General features: G+C 40.3%; 1 protein-coding gene across 5 annotated transcripts in view; it reads right to left on the bottom strand.

Annotated features, from left to right (window-relative positions):
- KIRREL1 (kirre like nephrin family adhesion molecule 1) overlaps positions 1–26,863 on the bottom strand; it is a 159,281-nt gene that overhangs the window by 12,567 nt on the left and 119,851 nt on the right. For all 5 annotated transcript variants that reach the window (XM_072647341.1, XM_072647343.1, XM_072647339.1 and 2 more), the window contains exons 2-5: positions 24,997–25,146; positions 22,925–23,074; positions 1,191–1,348; positions 763–913 (exon numbers count right to left, since the gene is read on the bottom strand). In XM_072647341.1, coding sequence (XP_072503442.1) covers positions 763–913; positions 1,191–1,348; positions 22,925–23,074; positions 24,997–25,146 — 609 coding nt within the window. The remainder of the gene's footprint in view (positions 1–762; positions 914–1,190; positions 1,349–22,924; positions 23,075–24,996; positions 25,147–26,863) is intronic.

The raw sequence follows: 26,863 nt of genomic DNA, 5'->3' as shown, positions 1-26,863 counted from the left end.
CCTTCTAGGTAGGGCGGTCATTCATCCTAGCCTCCTCAGGAGGGATGTTTTTATAGGGTCATGCTTCTCCTGCCCCAACCTTGATTTTCCCAAATCATGTGCTTTTAGAACTAAACTGAAGATAGGTAATTTAGTTCACACCTCTCATTTTACAGGTGAAGGGAAATGATTTATGTGTCCAAAGTCACACAGGTAATAATAATAACAAGCAAGAACAAGAAGCTGAAGAACAAGGAAAAAAAGAGGTGAAAGAAAAAGAAGAAGAGGGGAAAAAAGAACAAGAGGGAGGAGAAGAAGGAAAAGGAGAAGGAGAAAGAGAAAAGGAGGAGGAGAAGGAGAAAAAGGAGGAGGAGAAGGATGAGAAAAAGGAGGAGGAAGAGGAGGAGACCAAGTTAGAATTTATATAGAACCTGAGATTTGCAAAGTGCTTTACATAGATTAACTCAACTGATTTTCGCAATAACCCTAGGAAGCAGATGTTATAAGATGATCATTTTATAGATGAGGAAACTACGGCAAATAAATGCTAAATGACTTGCCCAGTGTCACACAGCTAACAAATGTGTGAGGTACAATTTATACTCATGGATTCCCCATGTCAAGCCTGGCTTCTATCTGCCTAGCTGTTGAGGGATTTAAACTCTCATATTCGGACTCTAAATCCAAAGCTTTTTCTACTGTACTCTACTTCCTCCACACACAGCAATCCTGCTTCTATACATTCCCCCAGACCCATGCTGTCTCCATGTTGCCCAGGCTCACGATGCACGTTGAGTTCGATAGAAGTCTCCTTCCCACCAGGGATGGCTTCATTGGTACTTCGGCAGGTGAAGACACGCCCAATGTCCAGATCCGTGGGGTAGATGAGTAGCTGGCTGATCGTGGTCTCCCTCTTTCCATCTTTTAGCACCTCCTGGTGGTGGGATTGGGGTGTTGGAAGAAAGGCAAAAAAAAAAAAAAATCAAAGAAGAATAACCCACCCCATCTGAACAGTCACAAGGGCAGTCTACGGAGGGAACAAAGGTGCCCTCCAAATACTTTCTTACTGTTTAATCTCAATTGATCAGTGAGATGTGACCCAGAAAATGAGGAGGGTGAGGTGGAATCTGATCATAAGTCCAAATCCAGGGCGGCATGAAAAGTGACCTTGGGGCGCAGGCTAGGTAAGTAAGATGGACTTAAAACCTCACCGTTGTGGTCATAGCCCCATCCTGTTGTGTTCCATCCCGGAACCAAATGATGGTGGCAGCAGGTTTGGCACTGCAAGCTCGGCATGTCAAGTTGTAAGGTGTCCCTGCCCGGAGCAGGATGACAGGACCCCCATCAATTGTAGGATCCTCTGGGGGAACTGTGAAGGAAGAGGAAAATAAAGTCAGACAGAGTTGGGATAGATGGGGATAGCAGTATGGGGGCAAATCCCTTTGAATCATCTACCCACCCCCATTCCACCTAACTCACTCAGTGCCTCTGAAGCATCTCTCTATCTACAAGGTTTTAAATGCCCTGACTCCTTGCTTGTTGCTGTCTCTAGTGTGGTCCATGATGCCTCATAGGTTTCTTCCATGCCTTAGGTCTGAGATGGGGGGGAACCTCAAAGATAGGAAGGCAAATGTACATATGGAGTTCTGTGTGGGATATCTGTTACATGAGTATACTAAAACCTAGAATGGCTTAGAGTCCAAGCAGAACTCATTGGGAACACACCTCCCCTTGGCAAGTGCCCTCACTGTGAACTTCTTGGTGCTTACGGAAAAGTAGAGAATAGAGAACAAATTAAAATCTGCATGTTTTTATCTTATGTTTGGCTTAACTATTCATGACACATTTGCTTGGAAGGTAGTGAATTATGGTGGATAGAACGTTGGACTTGGAGGTACTAAACCCTGGTTTGGAATCCTACCTCTGATCCTTACTAGCTGTGTGATCAAGGATAAATCCCTTAACCTCTCTGAGCCTAAGTCTTCTCATCTGTAAAACGGGATTATCCTACCCATAAGAGCTATTTCGCAGGGTTTGGTGAGATTATCAAACTCCATAATGAGCTTTGGAAACTATAAAAGAGCTACATAAATGTCTATTTATTACTGGTCTTTAATGGTGAAGGGAGGAGGAGAGGGTTAGGTCCATGGCTTTCAGACTGGACCCTGGAATTAGAGTGTGCTGATCTCTCCTAGGATCAGGGTCTAAATGTGACAGTACTCAGCAGGAAGGAGGTGTGCCAAAAGAGGGAGCCAGTAAAGTAAGATGCTTATCCCAGCTATGGTGCTTAATAGCTAACTAAAAAACAAACAAAAAAAAGTGATTGAGAGAGAGAGAGAGAGAGAGAGAGAGAGAGAGAGAACCTGTGATTGGTATAGGGAACTTCCCAGGTGAGGAAACTCCCTCTACCAACTTCCCTACACTTTTAACCTTAGAGTTGCCTATAATAGAGGTGTCTAAAATGCGGCCAAGTGCAGTCCATAGTGGTCCAAAGTGTGCCCTGAACCAGATTAAAATGTAACTGGAAAATATTTAACAAAATAGATAAAAATATGATAACACATAGATATGTTTGTTGTTCAGTCATGTTCAACTCTTTGTGATCCTGTGGACACAACAACACCATCCAAGGGGTTTTCTTGGCAAAAATACTGGAATGGTTTGCCATTTCCTTTCCCAGTAGCTCGAGGCAAATAGAGGTTAAGTGACTTGTTCAAGGTCACACAGCTGGTAAATGTCTGAGGCTACATTTGAACTCAGGTCTTCCAGACCCCAGGCCCAGAGCTCTAACCATTGATCTACCTTGCTGCTTCAAATCTTAGATAATACATTTTAAAACTAAGTCAATATGCCATAAGAATGCCATCTTACGTATGGCTTAGAAGATCTCATTTCTATTTGAGTTTGATCATGAGAAAGGTTATATAATTCATCCTGGATCACACAGGCAGAATGTGAGTGAGGAAGGACTAGAATTCAAGGATTCCTGATTTCCAGGTCTTCCCAATAGTAAAACTGAACAATGACACCTTAAAGGGCAGCCAGGTGGTGCAACAGACAGAGCACTGGCCCGAGAGTCAGGAGGACCTCAGTTTAAATCTGACCTCTAATGCTTACTAGCTGTGTGACCCTGGGCAAGTCACTTAACTCCGACGTTCCTCCCAAACCAAAAACAATACTTTCCCTACCTCCCTCAGAGAGTTGTTATGAGCAAAATACTTTGTAAACCTTAAAGTATATGTGGGAAATGCTACCTTATCACCTGAAGCCCCCTGCCCCCAATTAACTGAAAATTCCTTACTCTTCTTCCCACATGCATAAGTATTACTTCTTTGATATTTCACTAGAATGAAGTTTCATTGATAATGACAACAGTAAGATGAACACTATTAACAATAGCTCACATGTATAAGCTTTAAGGCTTGCAAAACACTTTACACACTGCACTTTATCTTATTCGATCACTATAACAGTTCTGTTGGTAGGTGCTTTCATTGTACCCATTTTACAGGTGAAGAAACTGAGGTCCATAGAAGTTAAGTAATTTGCTCATGGTCACCCAGCAAGGTAAAATGTGAGGACTCCTGCCCCTCCACTACCTAAGCCTACAATGGATTCCCTCCTCACCTCCACTTCCTGGAAACCCTCTCTTCCTTCAGAATATAGCTCAAGCACCACTTCCTACATTAAGCCCTCTTTGATCCTCTCAACTGCTAGTTTCCTTTCTCCCAAATTATCTTGTGTTAATTACTTTTATCCTCTTTATATTCATCTTGCAAACACCTATATGTGTACTTGTTATGTATGTATATTGTTTGTCCTTCATTCTCAAAGATCAATGACATCAGAAGGGTGATCTTAACTTGCAAAGTCATTGGAGTGCAGTGGCAAGACAAAGGTAAAACAACTGGCCATGGCTCAGGATGCAGTGGGTGACCTTGGCCTTTCTAAATCAAGGTCTTAGAATGTAAATGAGGATTGTTGCAAATAGGGATTGTTTCATTCTTTGTATTTGTATCCCCAGCACCAAGCACAGTATCCAGCACATAGTAGGTGCTTGTTAAAAAAATGCTTGTTGACTAATTAATGGAGAGATTTCAACCAAGGTCTTTCTGGCTCAAAGCCTAGGATTCGAACACTATTTCTTTCATGTCAACACTATTTGACCAGTCTCTCTTGTACAAAACTTAGGCTTATCTTGGACTTCTTTCTCAATCATCTCACACACTTTTCTACTTCAGCAATATGTCTTGCATCTGTCCTCTTCTCTCTATTTTTAGTTGACATTTGGTTTATAGGACCATAGATGTAAGCTAGAAGGAACTTTAGAGACAATCTAATCCAACCTCCTCATTTTACAGAGAAGGAAAATGAGGTCCAGCGAAGTCATGTGACTGATCCAAGATCACACAAGTAGCAAGTGCCAGAGGTAAGATTTTAACCCAGATCCTCTGACTCTAGAGCCTGCATACCTTTCCTTGTACTATGTCTTTTAAAAATTCCATTCGTTTCCAAATATATGACTCCCTAAGTTCTTTATCTGAAGAACCTTCACTTGTTACAAAAATTAAGAAAAAAAAACCCTTCAACAAAACCAACTAGCCCATTGACCATATTTGACAGTATAAACAATTTTTCACCCATATCCCCCCCCTCCCCAAAGCAATGCAAGAAGTATATTTTTCTTAACTCTTCTCTCAGATCAAGCTTGGCCATGATAATCACACAGTGTCCAATTTTCATTTTGCTGTTTTTACACTTTATATCCTTGTAATCATGTATATTGTTTTCCTGCCTCTGCTAACTTTACTCTGCATCAGGTCATAAAAATTTTCCCATGCTTCTCTTCATCGTTCACTGGTTCTTACGGTAGAGTAATATTCCTTTATATTTGTCTAATATATTTTTTTACAGTCATTCTAATTAATCAACATTTACTTTGTTTCAAATTATTTGCTACCACTAAAGGTGCCATAATGAATATTTTTGTACATTTGAGATTTTTTTTTTCTATCTTGGCCCACTGTTGGAGAATATGCTAAGCAATGGGATTTCTGGATGAAAAATCATAGAGGTTTAAATCATTTTATTAACACAATTACAAATTGCTTTCCGGAGTGATTCACATCTCCACCAACTCTGTATTATTGGGTCTGTCTTCCACAAGTTTCTCCAAAACTATTTTCATCTTTTGTCATTTTTGCCAATTTGAGGGTTATGAGGTTAAATATGTATTTCTCTTATTGGTGATTTAAACAAATCTTTCTTGTAATTGTGTTAATAGTTTGCACTCCTTTAGAGAACTATTTATTCATATTCTTTGTTCACATCATCAGGAAATGGTCGTTGATCTTATAAATCTGTGCAAATTCCTTATATAACTAGCATATCAGACCCTTATCACAGATATTTGATGCAAAGGGATTTTTTTCCTCCAGTTGACAATTTTCCTTCTTATCTTAGCTATACTGATGGTGTGAAAAAAGCATTTCAATTCCATGTAATCAAAATTATCTATTTTATCTTTTGTGATCTCCTTTCTTTCTTGTTTGGTTAAGAATTCTCCTTTGCCCCCACCAACCATTTTGTGAAAGATTCATTTCTCCCATTTCTATGTGGTTTTTTCTATTTAAGTCCAATATCCATTTGGAAATTACTGTGCTGTATTGATGGTGTAAGGTGCTGATTTAAACCTATCTTTTGCTAAGCTGCTACAAGTTTTATTAATGGTTCTTATGAAGTAGAAAGTTCTTCCTCAAGTAGGTATGTTCTCAGATTCAGCAAACATTAAGTTATTATATTTAATTACTTCTGATTCTTATCTAGTTTATTTCAACTATCTGCTTTTCTAATTTAATAATAATAACACCCAGCATTTATGGAATGCTTTGAGGTATTTACAGAGTACTTTGAGGTTTGCAAAGATATATATATATATATTCATATATATTTACATATAATCTGATTCAATCCTCACTATAATTCTGGGAGATAAATGTTATTATTATTATTACCATTTTATAGCTGAAGAAAATGAGAGGTTGAGTGACTTGTCCAAGGTCTCACTGCTAATAAATGTCTGAAGCAGTATCTGAACTCAGGTCTTTCTGATTCCCAGTACAGTGCTCTTTCTATTAGGTCACCAAGCTACCATTAATACATTGTTTTGATGATTATTACTTTATAATCCAATTTAAGATCAAGGAGCTCTATTTCTTTCTCCTTCATACTTTTTTCATTGTTTGCCTTGAGACTCAAATCTAGACTATTTTTTACCATTCCAAATTAATTTTGGTCATTATTTTGTCTAGTTCTGTAAAGTACCTCCATAGTAGTTTGGTTGGTATAACTCTAAATCTGTAAATTAATTTAGGTATTACAATTTTAAATATTAGCAAGTTTAAACCTGAGCTATGAATTTCCCTCTAATTATTTAAGTCATTTCTTATTTCTTTAAAGTATTTTATAATTCTATTTATGTCTTAATACATTGACTTCTAGACCTGGATGAATTTTCAGTAATTTTAAATGGAATTTCCCTTTCTATTATTTCCTCCTGGATTATGTAGAAATGCTGATTTTTATGGATTTGTTCAGTATTTGCTTTCTATAAAATCTGTTGTCTCAATTTGTTTCTTTTCTGATTCTCTGAGGTTTTCTAAGTAAATCATGTCAGTGTAAATAGGGATTTTTCCCCTTCTTGTCAATGTTTATGTCTAATTTTTTCCCTTTGTTTTATTACTAATCACTAGCATTTCTAGAATTATGTGTAATGGGGAGATAAAGGAGTTTTGATTTGCCCCTCATTTCCCCATTGTGAATAATGATAGCTTTCAGTTTAGTTTTAAATACAGATGATGCAATGGATAGAGTGCCAGGCCTGTAGTCAAGAAGATTCATCTTCATGAGTTCAAATCTGGCCTCAGACACTTCTTAGCTATGTGATCCTGAGCAAGTCATTTAACCCTGTTTGCTTCAGTTTCTTCATCTGTAAAATGAGCTAGAAAAGGAAATGGCAAACCACTCCAGCATCTTTGCCAAGAAAACCCCAAAGAGATGGACATGACTAATATGTATTTTTTAATCATAAAAATGCCTACATTAATAGTATTTTTTGCTGTTCAGTTAACTTCCTTTATAACTTTAGAACTGTCTCATTTGGTGCATATGTTTAGTATTGACAGTTTCATCACCTATGGTACTTCTTTTTAAACATAAAAAGCCTATGCTTTTTAGAAGTTTTTAGCCAAAAAAAAATATTGTATTTTGTCAAAGGCTAATTCTGCACCAATTGATACAATCATGTGTTTTGTTTTTGTTATGATTAATTATGTTAATTGTTTCCTAAATGTTGATCATCCTTGGATCCCTGGTATAAATCCAACATGAATAATTTTTTGGATATATTGCTGTCTGGCAGCCAGATATAGAACACAACAGTCTCAGAAGGATTAAAAATGGATTATTACACAGAGGGCAATGGAGAGGCATATGGTAAGTGTGGGCAGGCAACAATATACCATCAACAAGTAAATTTGAATAACAAGCATAAAAGATGTTCTCTAGGAAATTTATGACAAGAAGAAAAGATGAGTTGGTCTCATGGAGTTCTTTGACCCACTCATGGATAAGTGAATAGCCAGAATACCCAGTAGCACCTTCAAAATGTCAGGAGAAAAGGTAGCCTCCCCTCCCCCCCACCAGCATGTTAGTGAACTACCTATATCAAATTTATAGGAGAATATGGACAAGAGTTGCATAAGATGATCTGGAAGGGCAAGATATGATCTTAACGATTGAAAATTTATGAGAGCAAACATCAGTTTGAGTGCTTGAGTGTTACTAAAATCTTTTTTGCTAAGATTTTAGTGAAAAATTTTTCATCAATATTAATAGTAGTATTGGGCCAAAGTGTTTCTTGGATTTGTCCCTTTCATGTTCAAGTATTGAGATTGTGTATTTGGTAGAGTGTTTTCTTTTCCAATGTTTTTGACAATAATTTGCATGATATAAGAATTAACTTTAGACATTTGATAGAATTCACCTATAAGTCTTTCTAGGTCAGAGTCCTCTGTACCCTTTAGTAGTTCTTTATGGCTTGGTCAATTTCATTTTCAAAGAATGAGTTGTTTAAGATCTCTCATGTTGTATTAATTTGGGCACTTGATATTTGAAGGTAATCCTGTATTTCCTGTGAATTCTTGATTATTCCAGTATAAAACTGGGAAAACTCTGTTCTGGTAGTTATTTTTCCCTTCTCTGTTGTGATTTTACCTTGATCATTTTGTTTTTATAGTTTTATTTACCTATTTTTTTCATCAGGTCAAAGAATTTTTTTAAAAAAAATTTTAAAATCAACTTTTTAGTTTTTTGAAAGAACCATCACTTAATTTTATCACTTTTATGGTATTTTTATTTTGTTTTCTCCATTTCCTGAGATTTCTTCTTTTGTGGCAGTTTGGCCTTGCTTATGTGTTGGTTGTGTAGGATTTGTTGTTATTGTTGTAGCCCATTCAGTCAAGTCAGCTTTTTTTCCCCAATTTTGTTAATATATGTTTCAGACATTTTCTCCCTCTAAGACTTTAGTTGCAGCCCAGAATTGCTGTGTTTTTTATTGTTATATTTCTCTTTGACATTAATTAGATTTCATTATTAAGGCTCTACTGAATTATCTTCTGCTGTGTTTTTAATATTAAATACTATTTTTATTGAATTATGAGATATATAGGATATATTCAGTATTTCTATCTTTCTTTAACATTTAAAATTTCCATGTGCCTTAGCACATGGTCAGTTTTTAAAAAGGCACCATGATATTGAGAAATTTGTATATACTTTAATGTTCTCATTCAGAAGATCCTGTAAGTCTTTTAGATTTAACTTCTCCAATAGTTTGTTCAGTAGTCTATTTTTTAAAAATTAATCTTTCTGTTAGGTTTACCCAAGTCTGAGAGAGGAACATTAAAGCCTCCTATTGTTATGTTGTTATCTAAGTATTTTTCCTGTTCCATTAACTTCCTTTATGACTTTAGATAGTATAAGATTTAGTGCATATGTTTAGTATTGGTAGTTTCATCATCTATGGTACTTTTAAACATAATGTAGTCTCCTGTGTACTCTTGACATTAAGCATGTTTTTAAAGATCGCAGTTCCTGTCTTTTTCGCAATCACTTTATCATAGTAAATTTCGTTCCAGCTTCTTATTTTGTATTTGCCTTTATTTTTAGATCTGTTTTCTTATGTACAGATTGGTAGGTTTTGTTTTCTTAGCTATTCTGCCACTCTATAATTTTGTTATATTGCTTAATCCATTGACATCTTGGGTTATGACATTAGGCTTGTGCTTTCCTCCAATTCTTTTTTATTGGTTTTTGCCCCCTTCCTCTATTAAGTTAGAACTTTGTTGCTACAATTAGTTTTACTTACAATATTTTTATGTTAATCTATCCCTCTAGGCTCTCTTTCCAATCCGCACTACTATTTACTAATATTCTCTCAAATTCTTTGAATTTTCTTTAAATATTCATTTCTTCCTTTAACTCTCTGTCCTTATTTCTTTCACTTATCTGTTTTGTCCCCTCTTTTGACCCTTCATTTTCCAGTTGGGTCTGTGGCTCAAAATCTTCCTTTTTCTACTCCCTTAGTTTAGTTTGCATACTTTGCTTTGTCCTCATTTTTTCACTTCCTAATAGTCTATTCTGAATTCAACCCTCCAATTCATGAACTGTACCTTATTTATTCCTTTATCATTCTTTGTCTCTCATAAGGGTAGTGTCTAGGGCACCAAATTTAAACTCTCTCCCCTACTGCATTTCTATGCTATTAAATTTATAGATCTTATGACCATTTTTCTTTTTTTTCCTGCTGTCTAACATGCTTAAAGGAAGCTGTATTGACTGGAAATAATGTTATGTTGTCTGGAATCATGAGAACCAGCCCCTATCCTCTGAACTCACAATATTCACTCACCACTGCTAAAGTTCACCTCTGGTTCTATATCCTCCCCACCCAGGCACCTTTAGTGCAGAATTCCCTGGGGAGTCCCATCCCTTCTCCTGGGGTTGGTTGCAGTATTGAGACATCCACCCCTCAAAGAAGATAGTCTCCTCATGTGTATATCCTCCCTCTCTGACAAAAAATAATCTAGAGGCCCCTTTTCACAACCCCCCCTACATAAACTCTCTATAGTGGCACTCTTTTATTTTTCCTCCACAGACAAGACCCACTCCTACTCCTTCCATCTCAGCAAATTTCCTCCATTGCTATCATCTTATTTGTCCATAGCCTCTCCTTTTGTTGAGACACTAAATAAATACTATCCTCAGCTTTCTATAAACTAGGTAGAAGTACATTTCTAGCTCCCCACTATATTTTCCCTTCTCCCTTCTGCACATCTACTATTATCCCTCCCACAAAAGATATGGATTCTCTTACAGGGGATCAGAGAACTTAGACCATAGACATGCCATGCTTCGTTGTTTCCACCTTCACAGTAAGTCTTGTATACATTCCCTTCTCTCCAATCATGCAGATAACCCCTGGCACCAGCCCTTGTTACCTTATACCTGGACTATTGCAATAACCTGCTGGTTGATACTCCCTCTCCAGTTCATCATGCACTGAGCTGACAAAGTGACCTTCTGACATATCAGCTCTCTACTCAATAAACTTCAGTGGCTCCCTATGACCTCCAGATCAAATACAACATTCTTTGTTTGGCTTTTAGAGCCCTTCACAAGCTATGCCCTTCCTGCCTTTGTAGCCTTCTTACATTTTACTCCCCTCCGTACTTCTTGATGTTTCTTCCACACAACTCTCCATTTCCCAAGTTGATACCTTCTCACTGGTTGTCCCCCTTGCCTGAAATGCTCTCCCGCCTCATCTCTGCATCTTGGCTTCTTTCAAAACTTAGCTTAAATCCCACTTTCTGCAACTGGTCTTTCCTGCTCCAGACCTCCAACCCCTTTGTTAATGCTTTACCTTAGATATTACTTCCCATTTATACTCTATACATCTTATATGTATATGAGCTCCCTAATGGGAGACGCTTCATTTTTGCCTTTTCCTTTATCCCCAGTGTTTAGTATAGTATCTGGCACATAATAAAGCACTTGCTGTTTATTGATTAAATGTTTATTCAGCTTTCTTCCTTCCCTTATTTAAGTTCTCCTAAAATAATCAATACCTCAGATTCTTATTGTCCTTTGATAGTTCCTTTGTTCTTTCTTTTTTCCTACAGTTCAATTTAAAAACTTTTCTCTAATAAATAATCTATAAAGATGAGTGAATTAATTTCATTAGTCTTTGCTCAAAAATTACTTATTTGCCTATCTTGCATTTCTTTTGTTTAGAATGTTTGCAAGTAAAATATTTTGCTTATCTCTGCTTTTTATTTTTGTGTTTCTCTTATAAAAGGTCTTTTTTCATTAATGATTAAACCCAATTTTGCAGAATATTATTTTAGCTTGTAGCTTGAACTCTTTTGCTTTATACAATATACATTCCACCCTCTTCTCCAGTTTCCTGTGATGAAGGAGTAATCTTGAGTTATTCAAATTAGCATTCCTTCATGGCTAAAAGATCTTTTACCTGGCTGCCTGCAACATTTTGTTATTGAAACTGAGAAATTTAGTCACTATGCACTTGAGAATTTTACGTGTGAGGTATCAATATGATTGTGCATAAATATACATCTGTCTATAAGCTTAAGGGAAGAGACTTTCATTTTTGCTTTTGTTTTTCCATTCCCTTTGTGTCCTAATTGCCTAGCAAGGTATCTGGCAAATAGGTATTTAATAAATATTTACTGATTGCTTGATAGATAGAATGTTTGTGCTTAGGTACATATGTTTCTCTGGCAGCAATCTGTGGAGTCAGTTCATCAGTATTTTGTTGTCTGTGTTCAAAAGTTCCAGGCACATGGATTCCTAATATAGAGTTTTCAGTGTTTATAATATATACAACACACACACATACAAATTTTATATATATTATATATACATACATATTGATAGATATATTTATATATTGATATATATTTTATACATAGACATCATATAATAATATATAAATATGTGCATTAAGTTCTTCTGAGAAATATATTCACATTATATCTGCATAGCCTGCCTGTAATTTCAGTTGCTTTGGCTTGAATAGATTCCATGGATTCTTTTGACGTTTTTTTGCTTCTCTTCTGCAAAATTTCAATCAACTTAAGTATTTTATACTCTAAATCTGCCATTCTTTCTTTAAAAGCCTCTGTTTCTTTAGAGAAAATTTCCATCATGTCTTCTATATTTCTACCCTGCTGCTTGTCTTTAAAATTTTGCATTGAGAGTTCTGATTTCTGACATAATCTCATTCCTAATATCTTCTTTTAAAATTTTCTCTTTGGAGCCATTCTGGCATTTTTTTATATTGTTCCATGATATCTGGAGAGTCTGAAGGATTTTTTCATTAGAAGATTTTTCCTCATTTTCATTCATGGTATAATCATAAGCATGTATAGAAGACAGACTGGGTGTGCAGCACATCCTGTAGAGGCCACTGAGTCACTGCTTAGTTCCTTTTTAAGGGGAAAAACCAATGATAATGTCTGCCTAGAGGGTAAGCCAGAAGACCCAGTACACACCATACTGTACATGTTTGAGTCTAATACTTTGCTGCATTTTGGCCTCTCAATTTTTTATTTTTCATTTTATCTTTAGGAGTTTCTCTATGAGCTAGGTTTTTCCTTTGGTTTGTTACTGACATTGAGAAATATATATTATTAAGACTTTCTTCTTTAGGTTTTTAGTCTTTCAGTCTCTCTCATTTCCAGTCATTTGTCTCTGGTTTCCTCTCCTACTTGTTGGCTTCTCATTCTCCCACCACCATAAAAATATCTTCTCCCACCCTTATGCTGAGCTGGTCATCCTCAAGACAAGGATGGGGAGGCCTGACCCAGGACCCTGCTGAGTTTCTAATCTACTTTCTCTCCAACACTGATATGCTTTTCCCTCAAGCCCACTATGTGATGCACAAGTCTCCCACATCTACCCCTCCCATTGTTTCTCCTTTCTTTCACGAAACTGGAAAGAATCCGACTGTGCTGCCTCTTTCAGATATGGTATGGTGGTAGGGAGTGGGCAGGGTGGTGAGGAATGTGCTAAATCACTGCTACACAAGACCATGAAGATACATTCAGGGCATGAAGCACAAGCTTCGAATGTTGGCCACACTGACCATGCCCAGAATCCATGACATGAGTCAAGAGATACAGACACTGATTGTTTCAGCACTGGCTCTCATCATTTCTCCCCTTTATAAATAATCTCCATCTCCAGTTTCTCCCTTTGTCAATCTATCCTCCAATCAGCTGCCAAATAGGTAATCTTCAAGCATAAGCTTTACTATGCTACTGCCTTGCTCAGGAAACCCCTATGGCTCCCTCTTACCTCCAGGATAAAATACAAACTCTCTGCTTAGTTTCCAAAGTCCTCCACAGTCTGACTCCAGCTGACCTTTGTAGGCTAACCAAACAATACTTTTCTTCACGCCCTCCACAGAGCTCCCATATAGACAGTTCTCACTTTATGCAAGTAGATTATTCCACAGACCTCCATGAAAAGTGATTTCTACATAATGTAAATTTGTCCACAAATGTGGACAAGGTAGGGAGGCAGAAAGGGGGCTGTGTACCTGTGGAGAGGGGAGGCAGGCACATGGTTCAAGGACACATGGGGTATAGGGGCAGAGATGTAGGAAGAGGAACAGGATGGTGTGGGAGTGGGAAGATGGAGGAGGTAGGACTTATCACATAGGGGCCTGACTGTTACAGCGAGGAAGGACAGACAAATGGAGGCTGAACATGGACAGACAGAGGAAAGCACAGGCAATATGCAGGGGCTGGGAAGAGATACTCAGTACCCACGTGGCTAGATGGAAGACAGACACACAGAGGCTGGACATGAGGGCAGGTGGGCAAAGCAGGACGTAGGTTTTCTCTCTCATGATAGAGGTCTCAAGCCAACCCCCCTAACTGGCATCAGCGGTGGTCTTTCTTCCTTGGAGGGTTTTTGGATTTTTTAAGAGTTTTTAATTTTTTGCTGGGGATGTGGGAGGCCACTGCTTGGCTGAACTGAGGGGCAGGAGGAGAGAAAGAGAGAGCACAGTACTATACAGTAAAGTACACATGGGTGCTTTATTAGAATGCAGATTTTTTTGGTCAGAATTCTTTATATAAAGTTGAATTTGCAAAATGTGAATTTGCGTAAGGGGAGAAGTGTTTGTTCTGGCTCGCGTGCTGTTTCCTACATACAACAGTTCATCTGCCTCTTTGTCCATGCTGTCTCCCAGGCTTAAAATGCATTCCATTCTCATCTCTGCTTCTTACAGTTCTTATTTTCCTTCAAAACTCCCCTCAAATGCCACCTCTAACAGGAAGGCTATCCTCATCTTTCCAGGTGTTAGTTCTCTCTTTCCAAAATTACCGTCTATATTTTGTACTTCATTTCTTTGTATGTTATTTCCCCACAGTAGAATATAAGGTCCTTGAGGGCAGGGAGCTCACTCTTGTCTTTGCATTTTTAGGACTTAGCAAAGTGCCTGGCACATAATTAGGTTCTTAATAAATGCTTGCTGAACTAAATTCAAACACCATGCGTGTATTATGCACCTGCAACTACTGAACTGTCCTGAAGATAAAAAGACAAAAAATGATTAAGAGGAACTCTATAGGGGGAGATTATAAATGTGTGTGTGTGTGTGTGTGTGTGTGTGTGTGTGTGTGTGTGGACACTCACGCATGCATGCACACAAAATGTACAAAGGGAGAACACTATAGGCTTGGGGGACCAGGAAAGGAGTCATGTAGAAGGCATCTGAGCTGAGCTTTGAAGGAAACTAATGATTGTAAGAGGTGGAGGCAAGGAGAGAGCGCATTCCAGACATGAGACACAGCCTATGCAAAGGCATGGAGATGAAATGCATGTGTAGAAACTACAAGAAAAACAAAACAAAAAACAGTTTGGATAATTGCAGTAACTCCCATTGTCTACTCTTTCTCTCTCTCCCCCCCACTCCTCTTCTCCCTGCCTCTCACTCTCAGTCTCCATACTGTGGTCTGTTCTTCAAACTATTCCCAGATTTATTCACTAACCTGTTTATGTTATCCCTCTAGTCAAAATCCTTCAGGAGCACTCTATTGCCCATTATATGTATGCCTGTCTCCTTAGGTTGGCACTCAACACTCCCCAGAATCTTAGACCTCATTGTCTTCCCAGGGTTATCTTATATACCTCCTTTCTATATGGTCTGTGTTTCCAACAGATTGGATCATGTTCTATCCCCTGTGCAGGCCACCTTACCTTCTTGCCTCCATATTTCTTTTTTTTCCAGGTTGGAATGAACCTTCTTCCTTCTCCATCTTTATTTCTCTGATACATCCAAGCACATATAATTTTGTATTACAGTTATCTGGGTATATATAGTACCTTTCCACTAGACCCTAAGCTCAAGAAGTCAAGGAACTATGTCTATGCACAATAATCTATTGCATGTTCCTTACAGAGTATATCCTTAGCAAATGCTTGTTGCAGTTGAAGTTATATGTATGTATGCACATGTATCCGAGTTTAAATATGCTTTGTATACCCATACACATGATTGTATGTGTGTATCTATTATGATCACATGTATACATTTGTCTAGAATCAAATATGTTCATGTATTTTTATATTTCAAGTAGTTGGTATTTCTTCCATGTGGGTGCTCCCTCCACCAAAGCTGATCACGAGCCCTCCACATTTTAATAGATGGTCTTCATAACAATTGACTAAAAAATGTCATGGAATTATCCAGAACCAACTTTCTGGTGATAAGCCTCCCCAAATTGAGTCAGGCCAATCCTCAGATGACTGGCCTGGAATGTATTTCTGAGCCTCCCCAGTATCAGTGTTTAAATGTGCATGTATGTTTATAGGTATGTGCACCTGCATTTAAATTTAAATGATATAAATTAAACGTGTCTTCAAAAGAAAAAAACCCTTTACCCAGAATCCTGTAGTGTGCAGGAAAATAGGGACCTCATATTGTCTGAAGTAGACTGAACTCTTCTTTGGGGCATCAGTGGAAGATATGGGTGAGAGGCACGCAGAGACTCTATCAGGCTGGCAAAATGCAAGGCTGCAGGCACTCTGGATGCTCCCTTCTGCTTCTGGTGGATGTCAAAGTGTTCAGGTCCCACCCCAGGCCCCCCATAAACTCTGAGCTCCTTAGCCTTATATCAATGCCTTTGTTTAGAGTCAGATAGTCGGAAGTTTGGGAGGCAGAAGGGAAGCGAGAAGGGGGACAGAGGAAGATAAGTCAGGGCAGAATAGTGGAAGGAGGGACATGGCAAGACAAGGCAGGGCAGAACAGGGCACAGTTGTTGAGATGTATCAGTTGTGTACAACTCTTTGTGACCCCATTTGGGGTTTTCTTGGCAGAGATACTGGAGTGGTTTGCCTTTTCCTTCTCTAGTTCATTTTACAGATGAGGAACTGAGGCAAACAGGGTTAAGTAACTTGCCCAGGGCTACATAGCTAACAAGTGTCAGAGGCCAGATTTGAACTCATGAAGATAGTCTTCCTAACTCCAAGTCCAGCATTGTGTGCACTATGGCTCCACCTAGTTGCCCTAGGGCAAGTAGGACAGTACCGAAAACTTCCGGGAGGAAGAGAAAATAGGGGAGGAAGAAAGACCAATCAGAATAAACCATACAACTTAATTCATTCTTCATCTTGCCTAGTCCAAGAGCAAGAAGTCTCTATTTGGCCCTCCTATCTACTCTAAACCAGAAGTTGATCCCTGAAGGTCCTTCCAGCTGCTCCTTCACCTTTCCTTCTGCCAATCATATCCATTTCCAATATATTGACTGCTAGGGCCATATCTCTAGCACTTCAAGGATCTCAGAAGTCATCTAATCCAGTCATCCCATTCTACAGATGAGGAATCTAAAGGAGTAGGTTAAATGAGTTAGCATTATCTTACAGGTCAGTATCAGAGACAGGTAAAGTCAGTGTTCTTTCCAATGACACTTCAGCTGAGGCTCTCCTCTCTAGCAAACTGACCTGCTCCCGACATCTCCTATATCTGCTTATCCCCTCCTCTGACACTTCTGGGAGAACTTTTGGAGGCAAATGATTTCACCTTAAAGGGCCAGAGTTTTTTCTTCTGTTGAATAAGAGGGTTGGGAGACACAGCCTGACCTGGGAGATAGAGAGCTTGGTGTCAGAACTAAGAATCTCTGATTTTGTCTATACTTCCTGGTCATGTGACCAACCCAAGTCTCACAAGGCACATCCTAATGTTCAGAAACTTGGAAGCCTCACAGACATCAAGCTTCCTGAAGACAAGACTTGTCTAATTTATTCTTGTCTTTTGATCAGAGCTTAGCCCAGTGTCTTGTAAAAGCATTTTGTTGAATTTTCCTGAATTTAAATAAATTCATAGCTGCTTAGCATTCTCTCCTCTCATTTCTGTCTTCTTCACCCCAATGCCTCTTCTTGCCCTAGGTTATCTCTTCTAGCTCTAAGGTCATTTTAGGGGAGGGAGGGCAATGAAAAATCAAAGAGAGAAGGGGAAAGCTTTTAAAAAACATAGAAAGAAGGAAAGGGGGAAAATGCTGACAAGGGAAAATGAGACAGAAATATAAAGATACACAGGGACAGAATCAAAAGAGACAGGAGGACAAAGGGATTGCTGTAATGTACAGGACAGAGATAGACACACAGTCAAAGAAATAGAAACATAGTAAAAAAAAAAATTGAACGAGAAACAGCTAGACAGAACTAGAGTGAAAAAGAAATCCAGCAATAGAAAGACCCAGAAACACAGAAGAGATAGTAGAGGTGGGGAGGGGTAGAGGTGAAAGAAGGGATAGACAGAGATAGAGAAGGCAAAGAAAGACAGAAAGGCACAGCTAGAAGAAGAGAAACCAAAATAGCAGAAGAGTGGGGGTAGAGAAAATCAATGGGGAGAGTTAGCACAGATAAAGGCAAGGGTGAGAGAAAAAAGAAAGGAAGGGGCAGAGAGGGGAAAGGAACACAGAGGGTGAGAAAGAATCTGGGAGACAGAGTTAGAGGTTCCCAAGGAGAGGAAAGACACAACACACAGACCCTATGTCATAGGAGGAGGTGGAGGGGTGGAATGCGGATGGCACACAATATAAAGACTCAGACCCACAGATTAAGCTACAAAAACAGAGAAATGACGAGTCTAGAAGAGAGAGAGAGAGAGAGAGAGAGAGAGAGAGAGAGAGAGAGAGAGAGAGAGAGAGAGAGAGAGAAACATGCAAACCCAGCTCCAGGCAGAAGTGTGTCAGAGGCGACCTCATTCCTTTAATCTGCCCTGGGGAGGTTCTTCTAATTATGCAAATGGCTCCCGGGTGTCCTGAGAAGACTTCTGCTCTTCCTACCGTGGGCGGCTTTAGAGGGAATGCCTGGAGCCAGGTTGAGGTCCTCAGGATACAACTTTTTCAAGCCTGGGGGGAGGGAGGCTGGGGAGAGAAGGGGTTTAGAGAAAGGGGAGGTGGGGGTGGGGAGAGGTGGTCCAGAACACAAGTACAGTCCGATGGCCCTCCCAGGCTTTCCCTCTTCCCATTTCTTTATATATTTATCCTCAGGGACACCCTCAGTTCCAAGTCCCATTCTTTCAGCTCCAGCCTTCTGGTATACTAAGGGTGTCAATGAAGTTGCTAAGGCTTAGTATAGCAGGAGCCAAGGAGGACAAAGATGCAAGGAAGGGGTTGTTCAAGGTTATGAAAGGAAAGAGGGATAGAAGAACAAACTGCTCAGAGAGAGCAACAGCAAAGGAGGAGGCTCAGAAAACAGAGTGCGAAGGCCAAGAGTCTACCACTGGTTACTTTTCTATAAGCCAAAAGCAGACAGAGACTTCCTAACCTCTTCCCCTTGCATTAGCGGAGTGGGGTAGGGGATGTCCCTTTCTGTCCTGAAGCACAAAGGGGAACCTACAGGTCATCCCTAGCTCCACAAATAAAACACCTATCGTCCTAAAAATTTCTCTAAATTCTTATCCCTAGTTAGAGGGCAATTCTAACTAACACATCCCTTATAAGAACTTTCCTTCATCTTTGTATTCTTCTTGGGTTTTTACAACCTCGATAATGCCTATCCCAATGGTGGCATTGACTGACAATTCTATTTTGTGTTCCTCCTCGGGAGCTACTGAGTGTTGTTTGAGACAACCATGAAAACAAGAACATCAGGTCCACTAAACAGTGGACCCTCAAATGGGCACTCAGTGATGAACAGCAAGGCAACACAGAGAAAAAAAACACTGGACCAGTTATCCGAGAATCTTAGTTCAAATTCTAGGTCTGCTTTTTACTAGGTTTTGTCTTGTTTTATTTTTGTCTTTCTTTGCACTCCTACACTTAGCACAACACTTGACAGATAGTAAGGGCTTAACAATTGCTTGCTGTCTGATTATATGACTGTGGACATTCAGTTAACCTTCATTATCTCTCAGAGGGACCATAATTTCTTTGTTTTTTGAACTTTTTTAAAAAAAATTTCATAACTATATTTCAATGTAATTGGTTTCCTTTGTAATTTATATATTTTATTTTATGCCTTTAAAAACATTATTTTAACAAGGGGTCCACAGAGGTCTATGATACTTAATAAAGTTAAAAACTCTCATACTAGACAATATTAAAAATTCTATGACTAAGTTCTAAAGACTCATAACTCATATACTGGATGAAAGGATGGGCATTTAAGCAGATCTTGACATGCTACAACATTGTAAAAGTCTTAGACTTGGGCTAAAAACTCAACTTATCTAGAATAAGATGCAGGAGACGTGACTAGACAGTAATTCTTCTGAAAAATATCTGGGGGTTTTAGTGAAATGAAAGCTCAAATGAATCAGTGATGTGATATGACATCCAACAAAGCTAGTACAGTCTTGAGCTACATTAAGACAGGAATAATGTGAAGGACTAGTGAGGAGATAGCACCTCTGTGCTAGATCTGCCTTGATCAGAACATATCTGGAGTATTAAGCTTCCTTCTGGATGATACCCTCTAGGATGGAGATGCATAAACTGAAGAGTGTCCAGAAGAGGCCAGTTGGGATGGTTCATGTCATTTGAGATCATATAATTTGAGGATGGGGTTGAAAGTCTGAGCACATTTGATAGTATTTAAAGGACTCTCATATGGAATTCAGATTAAGCTTGTTCTGAGTTGGTTTTTAAAAGGCAGAACTAAGGGGCAGGACATTGCAAAAAGGAAGACTTAGGCTTGATGGGGGCAAAAAAACTTCCTAAATTTTCTTTTCAGTTGTTTTTCAGTCATGTCCAACTCTCTATGAAAGATGCTGGAGTGGTTTGCCATTTCCTTCTCTAGCTCATTTTATAGATGTGGAAACTGAGGTAAACAGGGTTAAGTAACTTGCCCAGGGTCACACACTTAGTATGTATCTGAGGCTGGATTTGAACTCAGGAACATGAATCCTCCTAACTATATAGTCTCAATGCTCTGTGCACTATGATGCCACCTAGCAGCTGTCCTAAAAATTAGTCATCCAAGAATGGAATGAACTGCTTTGGGAGGTAAGTGCATTCCCTAATGCCTGTTATTTAAAACCAAGGTTGGATAACTTCTTGTTAAGCATATTGTAAGAATATTTCTTATTTAGGTCCCAGTTAGACTAGATCACCTTTGAGATCTCAGTTCCAGCTGTGAGATTTTGTGATTCTTTTGTTCTAGCCTTAAAGATCATTTCTTACCAAGGGATCTTCACTCCCCCCACCCCCCATCATCTATCCCTCTCTCCCTCCCTCTCTCTATCTCTTTCTCATTTCTATAAACATGCTGTGTTCTCCCTTACCCTGAAATAATCCAATAGCTTTGTCTCCTTTTACTCTAAATTTTAAGAAACTTCACCAATGTTACACCTGATGCTTCTACTTCCTCACCACTAACCAGTGGATTCTCCTTCATTTTCCCCCACCAATATGCTAAAATTGTAATTTCCACAGTCTTCTCCATATTCTTTCTCTTAATTGTCAAGTCCAAAGATCTTTCTTTATTCTCTTTGGCCTTTTTGCATCATTTGACACTGTTGTGCACTCATACACCCTTGCTAGTTCCTTCTTCCATTTCTGAGACTGGGGCAGCTAGGTGGTGCAGTGGATAGAGCACCAGTGCAGGAGTCAGGAGGACCTGAGTTCAAATATCACCTCAGACATTTGACACACTAGCTGTGTGACTTTGGGCAAGTCACTTAACCCCAATTGCCTCATCTTGCATCATCTCCAGTCATATCTGGTCCAGAATATCTGGTCACTGGATTCAGATGACCCTGGAGGAGAAGTGAGGCTCATGACCTGCACAGCACTCCCTCACTCAAAACAAAGTCAAGTGCAGGTCATGTCATTATTTCTCTGATGGCATGGTCTTCTTCAGCAACAAAGGACAAACACACATTTGTGAGACTATTCTCTTCTACTGCTCTTTCTACCAGTCTGATCTTTCTCAGTCTCCCTCTATGCTTCATCTTCCTTCTCTCACTTCCTAAGAATAGGTATTCCTTAAGATTTTGTCCTTGGCTCTCTTATCAAATGAGGTGATATTTCTAAAACACTTAGTACAGTTCCTGGCACAGAGTAGACTTTGAAATGCTAATCCTCTTCCTATTCCTCTTATTTAGAATCTAGAAAGCTGCTTTCACTTAGCAATCTCACTCATTTCCATGGCCTCAAAGATCGTCTCTCTGCAGATGACTCCTCCCAATTTTTTATCTGCAGTCAATATCTCTCCACTGAACACTAATCCCACATGTCCATCTGGTGCTGACCATTACCTCTTGGATGCATCATGGGCACCTCATACTCAACACAGTCAAAAGTGAACTGCTTAACTTCTACTTCTATTTCTCTTCCTCCCCCTTACCAATTGACAAGTCCTATAATTCTAACTCTCCAGTTGTTCTTGAATCAATCCCTTTATCTCCAGGCACACGGATGCCACCTTTGTTCAGACCCTCATAGTATCTCTCTTGGAATACTGTAACTATTACCCATGATTCACTTCTCAACCATTACCCTTGATTCACTTCTCTTATCTGATTCTTAATGGAGTAGCTTGAAATCATCTTGCGAATACAATGTCCCCTCTTCAAAACTCTTCAGTGGTTCTCTGTTGCCTACAGGATAAATGTTCCAAAACAAAAACAAAAAAATCCTTCACCAGACATTTAAGAGTCTTCTAGAATCTGACTCCAACTGATATTTTCAAATTTTATTTTGTACCATTTTCCTTCAGGCATTCTACTTTCTAGCTAAACTAAACTACTAGATGTTTCTTGATCTTGTCTTGTTTTCTCCCACCTACATCTTTGCATTCATGTAAGCATCCCATGCTTGGAACACATTTTCTTTGAATCTCCACCTGATTAAGTTATTCTCTGCCTTCAGGCTCTTCATGAAACCTTCCATGATCCCCATAGTTGAAAGTGATCTTCCCACCTCATATTTCTTACAAGACTTTGTCTTGACCTCACCCTCATTCCAATCTCATACTTACTGGTACAGGTATTGTATTCCCCCTATTATTTTAGACCTTAAGCAACTTGAGGGCAAAGATTGTCATTCCTAATGTTTGCATCCCTTGGACCTAACACAATGGTCTGCGTAGAGTACACACTTCATATTCATTATATTGAACTAAAAAGTTGAAAAGGAAAACCAGGACATTGCTGTTGGATGGGACAATAGAGATTGTAGTGAGAGAAGGACCAGAGAAGAAGCCGCCTTGAGAGATTAAAGAGGTGACTAGGAGAGGGATGAGGATAGGGAGGAGCAGTGGTAATATTGGGGAACAGGAGAAGGGGCTAGGATGACAATGAGGAGGGACACCATGAAGGTCAGAGTGGACACTAAGGAAAGTCTCTTACTCAGCACAGTGAGTTTTGCCTTTCGTGAGCGAAGGGCAGCTTCTGTGGCTTGGCACTCATAGGAAGCATCATCGGAAAGCTCTGCATCTGTAATCTCCAAGTTGTACTGCCCAGCTTCTGCAGAGCCCACAATCTGGTATCGTGGCCATGCTAGGGAGATGAAAAAAGGTCACATGTGAGCTGATCTAGGTGCTAACCAAACTCAGATACCTCTTTTCCACCCAATTCCCATTATCCCAGAGGGCCCCTAAACCCATCTCTAGACCCCCCAGAGTCCCCCACTTTGCCATCACTCAAACCTCCCATTTCTATCCCAAGACTTCATATTTACTTAAAGTACAATTCCTCCTCTGTCCCACCCTCCCTCTGTCCTATCCTATGGTACAGTCAAGAGGTGACAAGGTCACAGGCAAAGGATTTTGACCTCAAAATCCCCTATAGCCAAAAAAGGGGATGTGAGAACCTGAAAACAGAAGAAAAGGAGAAGGAGGTGGGCAAAGAAGGAAGCAATGAACAGAAGCAGATGAAACCTCAGAGGCTGTTTGCAGACAAATGTCTCTCATAATAATAGGAAAGAAAAGAGTGAGGCGCAGCAAGGCGGTGGGAGGGAGAGACAGAGAGAATATCCGTGAAATATAGGACATCATAGCAGAGGCAGCAGCTCTCTGGGGATCCTTCTGTGGGACTTTCTCAGACTGAGACAGAGACTCAGCTCTCCCTCCCTCAAGACTGAAACCTTTCCCCACAGTCTCTGAAGGGGACACCGGGTGAAGTTTCCCTGCTGGGCAAGGAGTTTCTGGGAATGCGAATATGGGGGGGATGGATTGACTGAGTCTCAACCCTCCCCACCTTGTGCCATCCTCTTCTCTCTCTTTCTTCATCATTTTGACTAGCTGCCTACCCCCACTCCTTGCTCTCTGTAGCCTGACTCCCCACGCTCTCCTTCCTCCCTTTATCTCACTCTGTCCAGCCTTTTATTGATCCCTCTCACTCCATATCTATTGATCTCTCTCTGTTTCTCTCTCTCTATCTCAACAATGAATCCAGCCTCCATCTCTATTCTCTTGTTGTAGATCACTACATGGTCCTCTCCATTATCTGCCTCACTAGAGGAGGGCCATACCAAAAGAAAAAAAAAGTCCCCCAGTACTCTATATACCTCAAATCATTTTCATTTGGCTTTGGAATATGATGTGTGTGTGTGTGTGTGTGTGTGTGTGTGTGTGTGTGAAGCTCACTCATATTTGCTTAGCACCGATACAGCAGGCAATTAATAAAGGCTGTTGACAATAAAATGAGTTTACCCATCCCTGAGCTCTCATACTGATTGGACAATGGTGGGAAGGTATCTAGAAGGATGACCACAATGAAAAATTTGTTGAAGATAAATATAGTGCTTCTTGTACCACATAATAACATTGTAGGAGAAAGACTATTGGACTGGGGAACCCAGGAGATCCATCAAATTTGGATTTTTTCACTAGGTGCGTAACCTCTGTCTTGTTTCTTCCTCTCTGAGCCCTCAGTTCCTCATCTGTAAAAATGAAGGTTTAGATTTAGATATTCCTGGAAATGCCTTTCACCTCTTCACACCTGCTGAGAATCCTCTTTTCTAATTCCACATGCACCTTCCACCCTGTTTCTCTGGCTCTCTCTGCCAGTCTCCTTGTCTTTTTCTTTCCCTGGTTTACTCTCCCCTTCTGTGACTTCAGCACCTTTCTTTAAACACAGAAACATTTTGAGAAGAGACAAACTACCTGACAAAATGTCTGGGCAGGGGTATATTTCTAATACATGTGTGCACATGGATGGATAAGTACACACAAACACATAAAGAACACATGCAAATGTACAAATACATATGGAGATGGAGTGAGAGAGGAGAGAAAAATGGGCACAGAGATGACAGTAAAAGAACTGAGGAACAACAAGCTAGAGTGAGGCAGAGGACTCCAAAGTAGCCAACATGAATGGAAAACAGGCAGTCCAGAGGAAAGATGATCTGGGGGAAGAAGGATCACAGGATCATGGGATCAAAGGAAAACAGAGAGAGAGACAGATGAAGACCTTACCTTTGAGGCCCTGGCCCATGCCCAGAGCCAGCCCATCCTTGGTCCATTGCACAATGCCAGAATAGTTCAGCAGCACACAGGAAAGCACAGCCCGCTGCCCAGCCACCACCGTCTGGTCAGATGGCTCCTGGCTAAATCGGGTCTGGGTTCCTGGCAGAGAGAAACAGTGGGCATCAGGTGAGGAACCAGACTCTGCCACCTTCCTTCAATTGTGTAATTGTGTGTATGGAGGATGGGGCAGGGGTGGGGAAAAGGGATCCAACTCCTCCCACCTTTCAAACTCTCCAACATTCCCCCAGGGGACTGTTGTAGCCTTTAGTAATGTGAGTTTACCAGGCTGATACACAGCCCCATCCTTAGCTCTGCCCCACCGTTCCTCTCTACAGCCTTCTATTTCACTCCCTTGGCCCTCCCTGCTCCCCCTTTTCCAGAAGAAATGGAGTTCAAAGCCACAGAGTGCTTAGAGATCTCCTGATAATAGTTTGGGCTACAGAGTCCAATCATCCATGTTAATCAATGATGCATAATTAATGTTGATCGCTGGCCGTGGCAGTGAGGCTGAAAGATAGTGTATAGGAGTGCAGGCATGTGCCCTGCCTCCCCTCAGGCCCTGGTGTTTATCACATGTCGGCTTGAGGGTGGAGGGGGAGCTTTGGGAAGGGGCTGCAGGGCCTGTTGGGCACCTGTCAGCCTGTGCCTGCCATCCACATGTTCACACACGCATGCCTGAGGGGTCACAGCTAGCCCAGGCTGGGCTTGACCCAGGAGGGGCCTTGGCTCAACTTCCTACCCTCAGCTCACACACAACCCCAAAGCCTGCTGGCAGGATCTCTCCCTGGACACGATTCCCTCCAGGATCTCCTGTGCACACTCACACCTGCACATGCTTAGCTTTGGCAGTGCCCAGTCCAGGATGTGGCTTCTGTCCCGCTCCCTGTCGAAGGGAGGCACACATCGCTGCCTGGCTGGCAGAGGGGCTGGGAGCATTTGATTAGAAAACTGCAGTGTAATTGCCTTTAATTGTGAAGCCTAAATGGAGCAGGGAATTGGATTGCAGGGTTTGTTCTTCCCCCTCTTCTATTCCCCCCTTCTCCTAGCTGCCCCCTCCCACTCCCTCCAGCTTCGATCCAGCCAGAAAAGCAAGGACCGGGGCCCGGGCTGAGTTGAACAGCTAGCTGATTCAGAGAAATGGAAGCTACCCTTGCTTCTTTAGATGAGAAAAGTGAAGGGAGGGCAGGGGCTCTTGCCCTACTCTTAGCACACCAATTTGCACTAATCACACCTGTGGAGACTTTAATTCTGCTCCCATTCCAGCCTCACCTACCCATCATGATAATAACAATGGTTAACATTTACACAGTCCTTTAAGGTTTTCGATATGTTTACATGTGTTAGTGTTTTCTCATTTGATCATCAGAAAAAACCCGAAGACGTGGCTGCAGTTATTTTACACATAAAGAAATTGAGGTTGGGAGAGATTACACATAGCAAGTAAGTATCTGAAGCAGAATTCAAATTCAGGTATTCCTGTCTCAGAGTTCTGAATTATGGCACCTAGCTGCCTTTTCCACTCTCTACTTTCCACACTCATATTCTGTGTTCTAGAGGGGAAACCTGGCCCCACTATCCATTCAGTGGAGCCCTATCTTCTCACCTCACCCAATCCATCTCTAAAAATGCCTCTCTGTCCATATCTAGGGACCAGGGAAGAGGGGTGTTATCCTGTGCCCATCAAACCCAGGAGATTCCTCCATAGCAAGGGTTGTTTCTTTCCTTCCTCCCTCAGTCTCATTTAGGGCCATGGAGGGTCTGATCATAGCAATAGTAGAGAAACACTTGGTGTGGAAGCAGGGGAGGATGGATGTAC

The sequence above is a fragment of the Notamacropus eugenii genome, chromosome 2 (assembly GCF_028372415.1).
Source record: "Notamacropus eugenii isolate mMacEug1 chromosome 2, mMacEug1.pri_v2, whole genome shotgun sequence".
Lineage (NCBI taxonomy): Eukaryota > Metazoa > Chordata > Mammalia > Diprotodontia > Macropodidae > Notamacropus > Notamacropus eugenii.
Note: the sequence above shows the minus strand (reverse complement) of the source record. Positions and strands in the feature narration are given on the sequence as shown.